Source organism: Aotus nancymaae, unplaced genomic scaffold (genome assembly GCF_030222135.1).
Source record: "Aotus nancymaae isolate 86718 unplaced genomic scaffold, 86718_ANA_hifiasm-v0.15.2.pri h1tg000067l, whole genome shotgun sequence".
Lineage (NCBI taxonomy): Eukaryota > Metazoa > Chordata > Mammalia > Primates > Aotidae > Aotus > Aotus nancymaae.
Genome location: NW_026988482.1, coordinates 15,404,673 through 15,419,406, shown reverse-complemented (window position 1 = coordinate 15,419,406; position 14,734 = coordinate 15,404,673). Strand labels below are relative to the sequence as shown.

Here is a 14,734-nt window from a genome sequence, read left to right as displayed (position 1 = left end):
TGTTTTTGGTATGCTCCACCTTAAAGCCTTGTTCATTTTCATTTGTGGCTATTGCTGTTGTGAAATTTGCAGAACCTGAGGCTGTTTGGACTCCATCTTCTAGGATGAATTAGATTACAGGTAATCTCATGGTGGAGGTGTATTTTGGATGGACTCACTTTTGAAATGGTTATGAAAGAAATTCCTTGGCCTTGGGACTTCCACACTGGAGCTGGCAATCAGTATCGCCTTAATTTACCTATTTCAATGAGGCATCTCTGCTCTGAGGAAAACAAAACAAAGAAGAGCTAAGGGTTCTGTTCTGTTTTGTTGTTTTAGAAACAGAGTCTTGCTCTGTCACTCAGGCTGGAATGCAGTGACATCATCACTGCAGCCTTGATCTCCTGGGCTCAAGGGATCCTTTTGCCTCAGCCTCTTGAGTAGCTGGGATGGGACTATAGATGCACACCACCATACCTGGCTAATTTTTTTTTTATTTTTTGTAGAGACAAAGTCTCACGTGCTCCCCCTTTTATAAAAAATTCTATAAGGAAGCAATTGTCTTTAGCAAACAGAAGATCACAAACATCCTTCTGGAGATCTTGAGTTGTTGACTGGTTTAGAGGGCAATGAAAATCCACCTACCTGAGAGAGGCAGTGAGATAGGAGTGTCCCCTATGATCCTTCCAGTGAGCAATTCTTTCTGGTACCAGGAGCCCAAAGGAAACTCAGTCAATCATCTGTAGCTGAGCTTGTTTTGAGTTTGTTCTAGAAATCAGAATTGCCTGCTCTGAAAATAGGTCATAAGTGACTGGCCATCCTTGAATTGCTCACAGGAAGTAGCTGCAAAGGTCAGGGCAAGTTTTCAACGACTATACAGGACAGCAAACAACAGGCTTTGAGGAGCTTCTCTGCTTGGCATCTGAAACAGGTAACATGGAGAAGCTGCCTTGGAGACACATTGACAGGTATGGTGATGTAAGCCTGATTCCTCAGCTCCATAAAACAGATGCCTTTCCAAAAAGCCCCTTCCTTCCCCTTCCTTCCTTCCTTCCTTCCTTCCTTCCTTCCTCCCTCCCTCCCTCCCTCCTTCCTCCTTCCTTCGACGGAGTCTCACTTTGATTCCTCAGCCCCATAAAAAAGATGCCTTTGCAAAAAGCCCATTCCTTCCTTCCTTTCTTTCGACAGTCTTGCTTTGTTGCTCAGGCTGGAGTGCAGTGGCACGATCTCTGCTCACTGCTACCTCCGTCTCCTGGGTTCAAGCGATTCTCCTGCCTCAGTCTCCCAAGCAGCTGGGATTACAGGCACACGCCACCACACCTCGCTAATTTTTTGTATTTTTAGTAGAGATGGGGTTTCACCGTGTTAGCCACGATGGTCTCGATCTCCTGATCTCATGATCCGCCCACCTCGGCCTCCCAAAGTACTGGGATTACAGGCATAAGCGACCGGGCCTGGCCATAAAAATCCCATTTCTATACAGAAGAATCATCTTGCAGGACTCAAGGAATGATCATGAAGAATCGACAGCATTAACTTTAGAAACTTGATGCAATATTCCCAAGAGGAGGTAGGGTTGGGATAAGTAATCTGAATTAATTTAATCCTTGAGATGTTGGGATCCTATGGAGTCAGATATAGATTTCTTTTCTCTTTTTTTGAGATGGAGTCTTACTCTGTCGCCCAGGCTGGATTGCAGTGACATAATCTTGGCTCACTACAACGTCTGCCTCCTGGGTTCAAGCGATTCTCAGCTTCAGACTCCTGAGTAGCTGGGATTACAGGCACGTCACCATGCCTGGCTAATTTTTGTATTTTTAGTAGAGATGAGGTTTCACCACGTTGGCCAGGCTAGTCTCAAACTCTTGGCCTCAAGTGATCTGCCCACCTCGGCCTCCCAAAGTGCTGGGATTATAGGTGTGAGTACCATGCCCGGTCCTGATACATATTTCCTTTTTTTTTTGAGACAGAGTTTTGCTCTTGTTACCCAGGCTGGAGTGCAATGGCGCGATCTCGGCTCACCACAACCTCCGCCTCCTGGGTTCACGCAATTCTCCTGCCTCAGCCTCCAGAGTAGCTGGGACTACAGGCGTGCGCCACCATGCCCAGCTGATGTTTGTATTTTTGGTAGAGACGGGGTTTCACCATGTTGACCAGGATGGTCTCGATCTCTTGACTTCATGATCCACCCGTCTCGGCCTCCCAAAGTGCTGGGACTATAGGCGTGAGCCACGGTGCCCGGGACCTGATACATATTTCTATTAATACACATTTATATGCATCATTTGTTACTGAAGTTTACACCTTATGCTTCAGAATGCTATTTCACTGACACAATCATTATAGTATAAACATTAGAGTATAGTTACAATCTGGACACTATGTTTTGCTTGTCTTATTGGCCCAGCAACATGATTTTGGAACCACTGGGGACCATCAGGTTCCAAATAACAATCAATGTTTCAACCCAAACCAACAGGATACTATAGAGCCAGAGTCAGCAAACGTTTTCTGTAAAGGGCCAGACAGTAAATATTTTGGGCTTTGTGGGCCATATGGTCTCTATCACAACTACTCAACTCTGCCGTTGTAACAAAAAAGCAGCCAGATAAGATGTAAATAAATGAGCATGGCTGTGTTCCAGTAAAACCGCAAAAACAGGCAGCTAGTTTTGGCATGGGGCCCTAAGAGCATGGACTTTGAAGCCAGGTTCAAGTCCTGGCTTTATCATCTTTTGCCTCTGTTACCTTAAAAGAACTTCATTATCTTCCCTGTGTTTTGGTCTCTTCATCTCTAAATTAGTAATAGTACTTACCTAACAGTGTTGTTATAAAGATTAAATGAGTTAAGTTTGTAAAGTACTTAAACAGTGCCTACCAATGAGTAACTACTATAGCAGAGTGTGTTAGATAATTAAACATTCTGTGCAGTGGGTAATATTATTCCCATTACGATTTAGATTCAAAGAAAGAAACACATGACTTGCCGGGCGCGGTGGCTCACACCTGTAATCCTAGCACTTTGGGAGGCTGAGGTGGGTGGATCACTTGAGGTCAGGAGTTCAAGACCAGCCTGGCCATCATGGTGAAACCCCATCTTAAAAAAAAAAAAAGAAAAAAAGAAAAAAAAGAAACACATGACTTAAAAGAAGGCTATGACTTGAACTCAGTTTTCCCATCTCTAATATTAACGCAATTGCACTTTTTTCATCAGAGAAGAAATCATTACATCGAAACACAGGGAAATTCCCCATAACAGCCTATGAGTCAGACTTTGGCCCCTAAAGCCAAAATCTTTTTTTTTTTTTTTTGAGATGGAGTCTCGCTTTGTCAACCAGGCTGGAGTGCAGTGGCACAATCTTGGCTCACTGCAACCTCTACCTCTGGGGTTCAAGTGATTCTCCTGCCTCAGCCTCCTGAATAGCTGGGCTTACAGGTGCCTACCACCATTCCTGGCTAATTTTTTGTATTTTTAGTAGAGACAGGGTTTCACCATGTTGGCCAAGCTGGTCTTGAACTCCTGACCTCAGGTAATCCACTCACCTCAGCCTTCCAAAGTGATGGAATTACAGGCATGAGCCACTGTGCCCGGCCAAGCCAAAATCTTAAAGGACTACTCGTATTTCTTTTCTCCTGACCCACACAGGAATTATTACACACAGCAGTGTGCTGGGGCTCATGTGTACTGGCTCACTAGTGCTGACTGTTAAATTTTCAGGAATTTGGGCCAGGCATGGTGACTCACATCTGTAATCCCAGCACTTTTGGAGGCCGAGGTGAGCAGATCTCCTGAGGTCAGGAGTTTGAGACCAACCTGGCCAACATCGTGAAAACCCGTCTCTACTAAAAATACAAAAATTAGCTGGGTGTGGTGACGGATGCCTGTAATCCCAGTTACGTGGCAGGCTGAGGCAGGAGAATTGCTTGAATCCAGGAAGTGGAGGTTGCAGTGAACCAAAATGATGCCATTTTACTCCAACCTGGGCAACACGAGTGAAAGTCCATCTCAACAAATAATAATAATAATAAAATTTTCGGGCATTTTGTGAAACAGTAGTGAAACTCTTGGTAGCTTGAAACTGGCTGTGGTGGGAGCATTTACACCATTAAAATGGCAGGTGTCACACAGTCAGGGCTTTTAATTTCTTGGAGAACCAGGTTATCAGCACACTGGTCCTATGCTGGCAGTAAGCACTCCTCCAGGAGGGCCCCCATATCCTAAATAGCTAGTTGGTAAACAGTGTTCAGTGTCATGTGAATCATCATATCCTAGGGCACCATGACCTCAGAAAAATGCCAGGCCCATGGCTTTGTCTCATGGGAGAGGCAAAAAATTTTTTACATGCTTTGCTTAGAGACAGAAACAAGTCAGTGGTGGCCCGGGGCTCTGATTTGTAGACATCTGACTTAACAGTCCTGCTCCCTGTTCCCTGTTCTCATTCCAATACACACACACACACACACACACACACACACACGTGCACACGCACACAAGCACTGGCCTGCATAGGTCAAGCTAAATAGGAACTGAATGGCTTAAGAGGTACTAAAAGAAAGAGAGATGGAGCTTGTTGGCCAAACGTCATAATTTTCTTATGTTTAGTAGAGATGGAGTTTCACCATGTTGGCCAGGCTGGTCTCAAACTCCTGACCTCAGGTGATCTGCCTGCCTCGGCCTCCCAAAATGCTAGGATTATAGATGCCTGCCATCATATCTGGCTAATTTTTGTATTTTTAGTATAGATGGAGTTTCACCATGTTGGCCAGGCTGGTCTTGAACTCCTGACCTCAAGATCCACCCACCTTGCTTCCCAAAGTGCTGGAATTACAGGTGCAAGCCACTGCACCTAGCCTCAAAGTACTTTTAATGGCCACTTTTTCTGGGAAAGGCAATGAGTGCTGTTTTGTTTTTTTGGTTTGCTTGTTTGACATTTCTTTTTTTTTTCTTTTTTTTTTATTTTACGTGTAATCCTTGCGCAGGGGCCATGCTAATCTTCTCTGTATCGTTCCAATTTTAGTATATGTGCTGCCAAAGTGAGCACTGTTTTGACATTTCTCAAGATAAGGTCTTCATAATCTAAACATGTGACTTCTAACCTTTTGTGGAAGCAGCAGAGGGAATACAGACAAGGGGTAGACACAGTCAGAGATTCTTAGACAAGACACTCCCTCATGTGAAGTTGTGAATCTCATTTTTCTTCTCTATAAAAGGAGAATCATAACAATTCCATTGCTAATCTGACTTGGTTGTGAAAATCAATGCTAACTTGTTATCCACTTACTCCGCATACTTTTTGACTACTGCTGTGTGCTGTGAAGGGCTGAGGATCCAGATGTGGCTGAGAAAGGTCCTGGCTCATGAGGAAGTCAAAGTCTGGGTGCTTAAACAAATACCAGAGTTTGGATGTGAGATGGTGAATCACTCTGGCTTCATTTGGTTATAGTGGTCAAAAGTTTGGCTCTGGAGCACAGTGTCCGGGTTTGAATCCTGGCTGTGCTTTTGGGTGAGTTATTGAACATATCTTTTTCTATTCTGTAAAATGGGATTTTTAAGCCTTTCCTCAATTTCATCTGTAAGCAGAGATAATAATAGTATCTCCTTCCTGGAATTGTTATAAAGATTAAATGAGATAGTAAAGTTTCTTCAGTTTCTTCATCTATAAAAATGAAAAGAAGAGTAACTACTATTTGTAGTGTTGGCATTGTTGTGATGATCAAATAACACATGAAAGTATTTAGAACCTTAAAAAAATGAATAAGATAGTGCTTGCTTCGGCAGCACATATACTAAAATTGGAGTGATACAGAGAAGATTAGCATGGCCCCTGCGCAAGGATGACACGCAAACTTGTGAAGCGGTCCATATTTAAAAAAAAAAAATGAATAAGATAGACTAATGGAAAACACAAACACTGAATAGGTATTTCTTCTAGGTTGTAAATGCAGTGAGACAAATACGCACTAAAGAGGGTTTCTTTTTTTTTTTTTTTTTGAGACAGGGTCTTGCTCTGTTGCCTAGGCTGGAGTGCAGTGGCGTGATCTCGGCTCCCTGTAACCTCCACCTCCCGGGTTCAAGCGATTCTCCCACCTCAGCCTCCTGAGTAGCTGAGATTATAGGCACCTGCCACCATGCCCAGCTAATTTTTGCATTTTTAGTAGAGACAGAGTTTCATTATGTTGGCCAGGCTGGTCTCGAACTCCTGACCTCAAGTGATCCACCTGCTTTGGCTAAAGAGAGATTCTTAACTTAGCCTAGGAATCAGGGAAGGCATTTAGAGATGATATCTGAAGTTGTAAATTCATTCATTTAGTCCAGGTATAAACATTTGGGTGTCCATCACATGCCAGGCTTCACCTAGTGCTGGGTATACAGTGATAAACCAAACCAGTCGATTCTTTACCAGTAGCTGCACAAAGAGATGGTTTGGGTGGGTATGGGCTTTTTTGTTTTTTTTTGTTTTTTTTTTAAAGACAGGGTTTCACCATGTTGGGCAGGCTGGTTTCGAACTCCTGACCTCAAGTGATCCACCCACCTCGGCCTCCCAAAATGCTGGGATTACAGGCGTGAGCTACCACGCCTGGCTTTTTTTTTTTTTTTTTCAACCATCACAAAGGCTTTTTATTTGCCACTATTATAAGTCTGAACTTTAAACAGATTCTTGGACTGGTGGTTCATATCCATCAGCTCGTTCAACTTTAGCACCTGTCTCATCCCCAGTGGCTTTTCCAGAACTACTGCCTTCACCATGAAGCTCCATGAGTTTTCCCAATTCAAACCTGGGCTTCTTCAGCATTTTTACTTTTCTAACGAAGACATCATGGAGAGGATAAATAGATTGGCAAGCCTTTTCTATGTCTTTTCCAATGCTGTCTGGAATCAATGTATTGACCACTTCTTTCAAGTCAGTTGTCTGCACCTCTCGCGTCATGATTTCCATCATCTTCTTCCGGATTTGGCGGACCTGTTGGTGCTGAGCATAAGAGGTCTTCCGTATCTGATTGTTGTGTTTTTTAGTAAAACCAACACAGAACAGACGAAGCAGGTAACCATCGGTAGTCTTAACATCAACATGAGCGTCAATCATTGTCTGCCATTTTTTGACCATGGAACACATTTTGTCATGGGTAAGATCCATGCCATGGAAGTTAGTCAGGCAGTTTTTGCCCTGAGCATCTTCAGTCATCAGCTTGAATTTCCTAAATGCAACTTCATCATTCTGCAAATCAGCAAGACTAACTTCAAACACTCGACCCTTGAGGCCATCAGATGCAATTTTGGTTCCTTGGGTCCTGGTGACTAGCGTCTTTCCAATATTTCTTATATTGAACATAGCAAGTGCTTTCACATCATACGAATCTTTCTTAGAAAATGGATCAACCACTTTCTTCTTGGCTCCCTTTTTGCTGCCTTTCGTAAGGCGCTTGTTCTTGCCAACCGCCATGGTGCTGCTCAGAGAGCCAGAAGGCTTTTTTTTTTTCTTTTAAGAGCTGAGATCTCACTATGTTGCCCAGGCTGGAGTGAAGTGGCACAATCATAGCTCACTATAACCTCAAACTCCTGGGCTTAATTAAGCAATCCTAGAAATCCTCCCACCTCAGCCTCCCAAGTATCTGGGACTACAGGTACCTGGCACTGTGCCCAGGTGACAAGGATATTTTATGTGCCCCTTCCCCATAATCCCAAATGTCCTTCTCACATTTACAAAAATAAACTGCTATTTTTTCAATCTTACATGTCACACAACTACAGCCTCAAGATAAATACAATAACAATAAAATACTATAAATAAAAATATATTTGCATAACATTTACATTGTATTATAAGTAATCTAGAGATGATTTAAAGTAGGGCCAGCCGAGGTGGCTCACGCATGTAATCCCAGCACTTTGGGAGGCTGAAATGGGTGGATCACCTAAGGGCAGGAGTTCAAGACTAGCCTGGCCAACATGGTAAAACCCTGTCTCTACTAAAAAAAGAAAAAAGTAGCCGGGCGTGGTGGCAGACACCTGTAGTCCCAACTACTTGGGAGGCTGAGGCAGGAGAAAGAATTGTTTGAACCCGGGAGGCAGAGGTTTTACTGAGCTGAGATCCTGCCATTGCACTCTAGCCTGGGTGTCAGAACAAGACCCTGTCTCAAAAAAAAAAAAAAAAAAAGCATATGGGAGGATGTGGGAGGATGTATATAGGTAATACGCAAATACTGTACCCTTTTATATCAGAGACTTTAGTATTTTTGGATTTTGGTATCCACAGAGGTTCTGAAACCAACTCCCTGTGGATATTGAGGGACAACTGTATATGTATTTAAGCCCAAAGTTGAACTTATACAAGTTAGGCAACAAAAAAAGGGAAGGGAAAGAATAGATTATACAAAGACCCTGGGGCAGGAAAGAGGTTGGTGTGTTTGAGGAATTGAAAGAAGCCCCAGTGTAGCTGGAGTAACTTGGGGAAGAGGTCTAGGGTCAGACGACAGGGAGGACAGAGGATAGAGTGGTGCCAGCAAAGGGAGAAGTGGTGGGCAGGCCACATCCTGCACTGGATTTTGTGGACCCAAGAAGTTCATCTAGAATTCTAAGTGCGATGGGAAGCAAGTGAATGTTTTCATCAGGAGCTCTGCTTGAAGTCACATAAATGACTACTCTGGGGCTGGGTGAGAATGGACTGGAGGTGGGCAAGGGTAAAAGGGGAGGAATCCGCTGGGAGCTAACGCACTAGTGCCAGGTGAGAGATGGAGGTGGCATGCATTATTCTAGTGGCAGGGGAGATGGAGAGATGGGAGAGGATTTGAAATGGGCTTGGTGTTGGATTGGATGGGTGGTGAAGGAGAGGGAAGTGTAAAGAATGACTCCCAGGTTTTGGGCTTGAGTAGATGTTTAGGTAGGAGGAGAGGAGCTGGTCTAGGGAAGAAGGGCAAGAGTTGAGTCGGGGATAAGTGAACTTATCTGGGACCAGTGAAACACTGTGTGACAGTGACAGGGAAGAATGGCCCAGGGACAGGACTCTGAGAAGAGGCCTGGGCTGCAGGCATATGGCTGACAGTTTTTTTTTTTTTTTTTTGAGATGGAGTCTGGCACTATTGCCTAGGCTGGAGTGCAATGGTGTGATCTCAGCTCACGGCAACCTCCACCTCCTAGGTTCACTCGATTCTCCTGCCTCAGTCTCCCGAGTAGCTGGGATTACAGGCACATACCACCACAGCTGGCTAATTTTTTGTATTTTCAGTAGAGACAGGGTTTCACTATGTTGGTCAGACTGGTCTCGAACTCCTGACCTCGTGATCGACCTGCCTTGGCCTCCCAAAGTGTCGGCATTACAGGTGTGAGCCACCGTGCCTGGCCTTTTGTTTTTTTTTGAGACAGTCTTGCTGTGTCACCCAGGCTGGAGTGCAATGGTGCCATCTCGGCTCACTGCAGCCTCCGCCTCCTGGGTTCAAGTGATTTTCTTGCCTCAGCCTCCCGTGTAGCTGGGATTACAGGCATGTACCGCCATGCCTGGCTAAGTTTTGTATGTTTAGTGGAGACGGGGTTTTACCGTGTTGGCCAGGCTGTTCTCAAACTCCCAGGTGATCCGCCTGCCTCAGTTTCCCAAAGTGCTGGGATTACAGGTGTGAGCTGCTGTGCCTGGCTTCAGTTGGCAGTTATTAATTTATATGCAGATGACAGCTACAGCCATGGTAGATAAGGCCACCAGCAGAGAGCATGTGGATCAATCCTCTTATCTTTTCTGGGGGACCCAGACACCTTTTAGAAGCCGATAAAAGCTCCACTTCTTCCTTTAAAAGTATTTGCATCCCAGTTTAAGGAGCTTATAGATCCTTCTGAAGCCCAGCACAACTCTTGTAAGGTCAAGAGATATCAAATTAAAAAACAAACAAACCTTGTATAGACAGAGGAATGAATGCTGGGTGGAGCCCTGGGGAACAGCAACATTTAGAGACAAGACATAGGAAGCACCTGCGGAGGTAGAGGTGGAGTAGACAGAAAGAGGGACAAGGAATTCCAAAATAGAGTATGTTACAAAAACTAACAGCAAAGTGTCTCAAGAATATGAGATGCAGCCAGGCGTGGTGGCTCATGCCTATAATCTCAGCACTTTGGGAGGCCGAGGCAGGAAGATCATGAAGTGAGGAGTTCAAGACCAGCCTGGCCAATATGGTGAAACCCTGTCTCTACTAAAAATACAAAAATTATCTGGGCATGGTGGCACATGCCTGTAGTCCCAGCTACTCGGGAGGCAGAGGCAGGAGAATCGTGTGAACCTGGGAGGCGGAGGTTGCGGTGAGCTGAGATCGTGCCACTGTACTCCAGCCTGGTGACAGAGAGAGACTCCATTTCAAAAAAAAAAAAGAAAAAAAAAAAGAATAGGAGATGCCTGTTGCTGAGAGAACTAGAAAGGCAAGGCCTGAAAGTGTCCCCCAGAGTTGGCAACAGTAGTATTCTGGGGAGGCCTAGGCCCTGGAGTTGGCCTAACAGTGGTAATTTTTGTGGAGAGCTAACTGTTAGGAGGCTTTGTCCCTCTAGAGTGGGAAAAGAGACACTGGGGCCGATGTAGGAAGTTGAGGATGTTCCCTCTTGATGGTGTACATTTTCTTTTCTTTTCTTTTTGAGATGAAGTTTTGCTCTGTGGCCCAGGCTGGAGTGTAATGGCATGACCTCGGCTCAGCACGGCCTTGGCTTACCACAACGTCTGCCTCTCGGGTTCAAGCGATTCTCCTATCTCAGCCTCTCGAGTAGCTGTGCCCCCATGCCCAGCTAATTTTGTATTTTTAGTAGAGACAGAGTTTCTCCATGTTGGTCAGGCTGGTCTAGAACTCCTGACCTCAGGTAATCCGCCTGCCTCAGCCTCCCAAAGTGCTGAGATTACAGGTGTGAGCCACTGCGTGCCGTGATGGTGTACATTTTCTCAGTGAAATAGGAGGTAAGGGGACAGTGAGAGGGAAGGGCAAGCAAAGATGGGGGTTTTGAGGATGGAAGAGATAGGAAATAGCCTTTGTGAGAAGTAAAGTCAGACCTTACTAGCATGGCTGTTATCTCTGTGCAGCTGTGATCATGGGTTGGCTCTTAGAGTGAGTAGGATCAGAGGAGGGAAGGAGTGGGCTTGGACCTAGAATCATCATGGCTTGAGAATCAGTAGGCCTCCCAGAACTTCTCAAGACTGTTCCAATCCCTTTCTCTCCCCTGTATTGGGTTTCTCCTCTTTTTCTTACACCTTCTTTTCCCTCAACCTTTCAACATGCTCAAGCCAAGTGACCCAGCACTTCTTCTAAAGCCAGTGCCCCCTTCTTTTTTTTACCATTCTCAAAACATCTGTAACAGAAAAGTTTTTGGAATATCCAACTGCTCTTCTATTTTTCCTATGGCTTTCCCTTGACTGGCTGCATGTTGCCTTACATTGGCTGCACCTTGAATTCTGGGGCTCTTTGTGATCTTTTAAAAGCTAGAATGCATTGACAGGTTCGTGTTGGGTAGCTTGGAGGTATATACTGCAGCCAGAAGCCTAGGGGAACTCAGGATTTTAAGTGGAGTGCATTGTAGTTCACCCTGAAGACTGAATTTGTCTAAAGGAGATAGTTAGGAAGCTGCTGCAACAGTCCAGACTAGAAAGGATGGATGCCAGTGGGAACCACCATAGGAATTTTTTTTGTGTTTTTTAGACGGAGTTTTACTCTTGTTGCCTGGGCTGGAGTGCGATGGCGCAATCTCAGCCCACTGCAACCTCTACCTCCTGGGTTCAAGCAATTCTCCTGCCTCAGCCTCCCAAATAGCTGGGATTACAGGCATGGGCCACCACACTCAGCTAATTTTGTATTTATAGTAGAGATGGGGTTTCACCATGTTGGTCAGGCTGGTCTTGAACTCCCAACCTCATGTGATCTACCCGCCTCGGCCTTCCAAAGTGCTGGGATTACAGGCATGAGCCACTGCGCCCAGCCCACCTTAGAAGTTGAGGCTTATTAAGTAGGTGAAATAGGACTTGGTGATTGGGTAAGGCAGAGGGCTGAATTATGAATCACTCACTGATTCCCGACTTTCTAATTCTGATGACTGTGGAGATGGTGGTGCTAACAGCTGAGGGAGGGGCAGCTATGAAAGCAGTTTCAGTTCTGGAAGTGTCCAGTTTGGGGTGTCTCTGTGGTATCTAGCTAGAGCTTTCTGGCAAGCAGTTGGATATTTGGTTCTAAATTTTGTGGAAGGGGGCTGGGTTGGAAATTGCTAATTTGGGAGTTGCATCCATGAGGACGCAGGCAATCCCAGAAGAGTGAGTAAAGTGAGAAAAGCTGTTGGCTTAGAGTGGAATCCTGTTCTGAAGGTGCAGATTCACAAGCGGATGCTACCACATGAGGCAGGGGCTTTACTTACCTTGGCATGATAATTGAGAGGGTTCACTCTTCTGAAACCAAGGTAGTAGAGAGATTCCAGTAGGTGAGAGCTATCCAAGCTGTCAAATTAGCAGAGAGAACCAGAGAGGTAAGGCCTGAGGAATGCCTGCAAGGTTTGGCAAAATCGAAGTCATGAGTTACTCTTGCCTGAGCAGGGTGAAGAAGGGTTAGAGTGGGGGAGGAGAAGCCAGACTGCCAAGTGTTGAGAAATGAGGAAGCAGAGGTAGCCAGGGAACACCACTGTTGGAGGTCGCACTGAGAGACAAGCACTTGGAAGCGAGTTGGAGAGGGCACTTCAGGAGGAGGTTGTCTTGGTCGTTTCGTGTTTTGGACTTGGAGAGGCCAGCCTGTTTAAAGACTGAGAGGAAACAGCCAGGCAAAGAAGCAGGGGAGATGGGGGAGGGGGATTTTAGGGTCCAACCTCTCCCAGACCGCTTTCTTGCAGTTTGCTCAACACTACCACACCCCATAACTCATTTAATCATTTCAACACCACGAGGTTTGAAACAAACAGTGAGGTTCGAAACAAAATGGTAAGGCCACGGATTGGGAAGAGAAAGCCGTGGCTCCATCTCGAGGTCCAGCGCACTGTCCACGCCAAGAGGCGGGCAGAAATGCCACAAAACTGCCCAGCCCCACACAATGTAGGGGACCAGGGGTGGCTGTGGTGCGCTCCTTGCCCCCGGGAGGTGTTATCAGTGTCGCGGACTAGGGTTGGTGTGCTGCCCCAGGTGAGATGTCATCGTGTGCGTGGACCACGGGTGGCGGCCCTAATAAGTGTCCATGGGCTAAATGCTCCCTGCTCCTGAAGAGGTGTCCCTAGGTGTGGTGGACAGGGTCCGAGTGCATGTTATCAGGCAGATCAGTTAGGCGCTAAGGCGGCTAACTTCTGTTAAGTAGCGGCAAGGAGAACAGTCACGAAGCGGGCCGGGTGCCAAAGGCGCGGGCCAGGTGGCCCCAGGCGGAAAGATGGCCGCGGCCCAAAGCTGCAGGTGGCCGGGCGCGCTCCCTGCGCGCGTCGGGGAGGGGACGCCGCGAAAACCAAACCTGTGATTTGGAAATCCGGCTGCGGCCCTACCCCGAGATAAGTCGTCTGCGGAGGGAAGTATTTAATTTGCCCAAGACGGTCTGAAGAGGCGCCTTTCCCGCCGGAGGCGAGCAGCGGGTGCTTCGGAGCTTTCTCGGGTGCGCTCCTCCTCTCCTCCGCCCGGGGCTGGCGCGCAGAGCCCGAGGTCAGACGCGAATGACAGTTTTTTGTTTGTTTATTTTGGCGGGGACGGAGGTGGCCAAAGGACTGAACGAACCTTGCATTGGGAGCTGGGCTCTGGTTTCCTCTCCACTATTTAGCACAAGCTTCCTCCATGACCATGACTCTGGGCAACATTTGTCTAGTTACTGAGCCTCAGTTTCCCTGTTCTTAAAATGGGAGTTTGGACTATGATGTTGTCATAGCCCAAAGAAGATGGAGTGGGATTTGCCGTCCCACTTCATCCCAGCAGAAAAGCCGCCCTCCATTAGCCACCCACGCCTAACAGCCAGGTTTTTGGACGGCCTCCCGTTACCTGCTTCTTTCTTTTGCCAGCCCGAGGGGGCTAAACGCATGGGGTGGGCGGGGCTTAGAGTTCACCCCGCCCCTTCCCGCCTCCTGACGTCGTCCGTGCCCCTCCGCTCTTGGCGCGGGGATGAAACCACCACGTGACCTCACTTCGGGCGCGGGAGTCCCGAGTCCGCGCGCGCACCCCGCTTGTCCGTCGCCTCTCCTCGCAGCGTGATCGGGCGCCGCCGCGGAGGGGAGGGGGGGTCCGCGACGTCGCTGGCGGTAGGGGGCCGCTTCGGAGTGCAGACCGCCCTCCCTCCCCCTGCCCGCCTCCCGTCGCCCTCTCTTGTTCTCGCCCTGCCCGGCTACACGCCGCCGCCGCGGGCGCGGAGGAGGAGGAGAAGAACGCGGACGTCCCAGGGCCTGCCCGGCCCCGCCGCGACGCCTCCTTCCCTCACCCTGAGCCGCAGCGCGCGGCGCTGGCCGAGGGCGATGGGGCTGGGCTGAGGCGCGGCGGCGGCGGCGGCGGCGGCGACGGCGACAGCGGCGGCCGGGTCCCCCGCGGCTCCTGGAGCTGGTCCGGCCGCGAGGGAGGCCGCGGAGGAGGCGGCGCGGCGGCGGCCGGTGAGCGGCCCGGGTGAGCCGGGCGAGGGGCGGGTGGGCTGGTGGGCGGCGGCGACGCGGGAGGTTGAGGAGGCGAACGATGTGGTCGGGGCGGCGGGTGCCGGCTGAGGTCGCGGCCAGCTTCCCCGGGCCGGAGATGGGCATCTCGGGGACTAGGAGCTGAGACCCGGGAGGGTCGGGGACGAGTGAGGCCGGGCAGGAGCCCACGCGGTGG

General features: G+C 47.9%; 1 protein-coding gene and 2 non-coding genes across 3 annotated transcripts; 1 reads left to right on the top strand and 2 right to left on the bottom strand.

The window, feature by feature from the left end:
- Nucleotides 1–4,913: 4,913 nt before the first annotated feature.
- Nucleotides 4,914–5,020, bottom strand: LOC135270900 (U6 spliceosomal RNA). Its single transcript, XR_010339054.1, has one exon. It is a non-coding gene; the product is annotated as a U6 spliceosomal RNA (small nuclear RNA).
- Nucleotides 5,021–5,741: 721 nt separating this feature from the next.
- Nucleotides 5,742–5,848, top strand: LOC135270892 (U6 spliceosomal RNA). Its single transcript, XR_010339047.1, has one exon. It is a non-coding gene; the product is annotated as a U6 spliceosomal RNA (small nuclear RNA).
- Nucleotides 5,849–6,596: 748 nt separating this feature from the next.
- On the bottom strand, nt 6,597–7,428 carry LOC105709545 (small ribosomal subunit protein eS1-like). Its single transcript, XM_064366769.1, has one exon. The coding sequence runs from the start codon at nt 7,418–7,420 to the stop codon at nt 6,626–6,628; it is 795 nt and encodes a 264-aa protein (XP_064222839.1). The 5' UTR covers nt 7,421–7,428; the 3' UTR covers nt 6,597–6,625.
- Between the last annotated feature and the right edge of the window lie 7,306 nt (nt 7,429–14,734).

Coding starts and splice junctions, on each gene's coding strand:
- LOC105709545 (XM_064366769.1), bottom strand. CDS start 7,420: ATGGCGGTTGGCAAGAACAAGCGCCTTACGAAAGGCAGCAAAAAGGGA.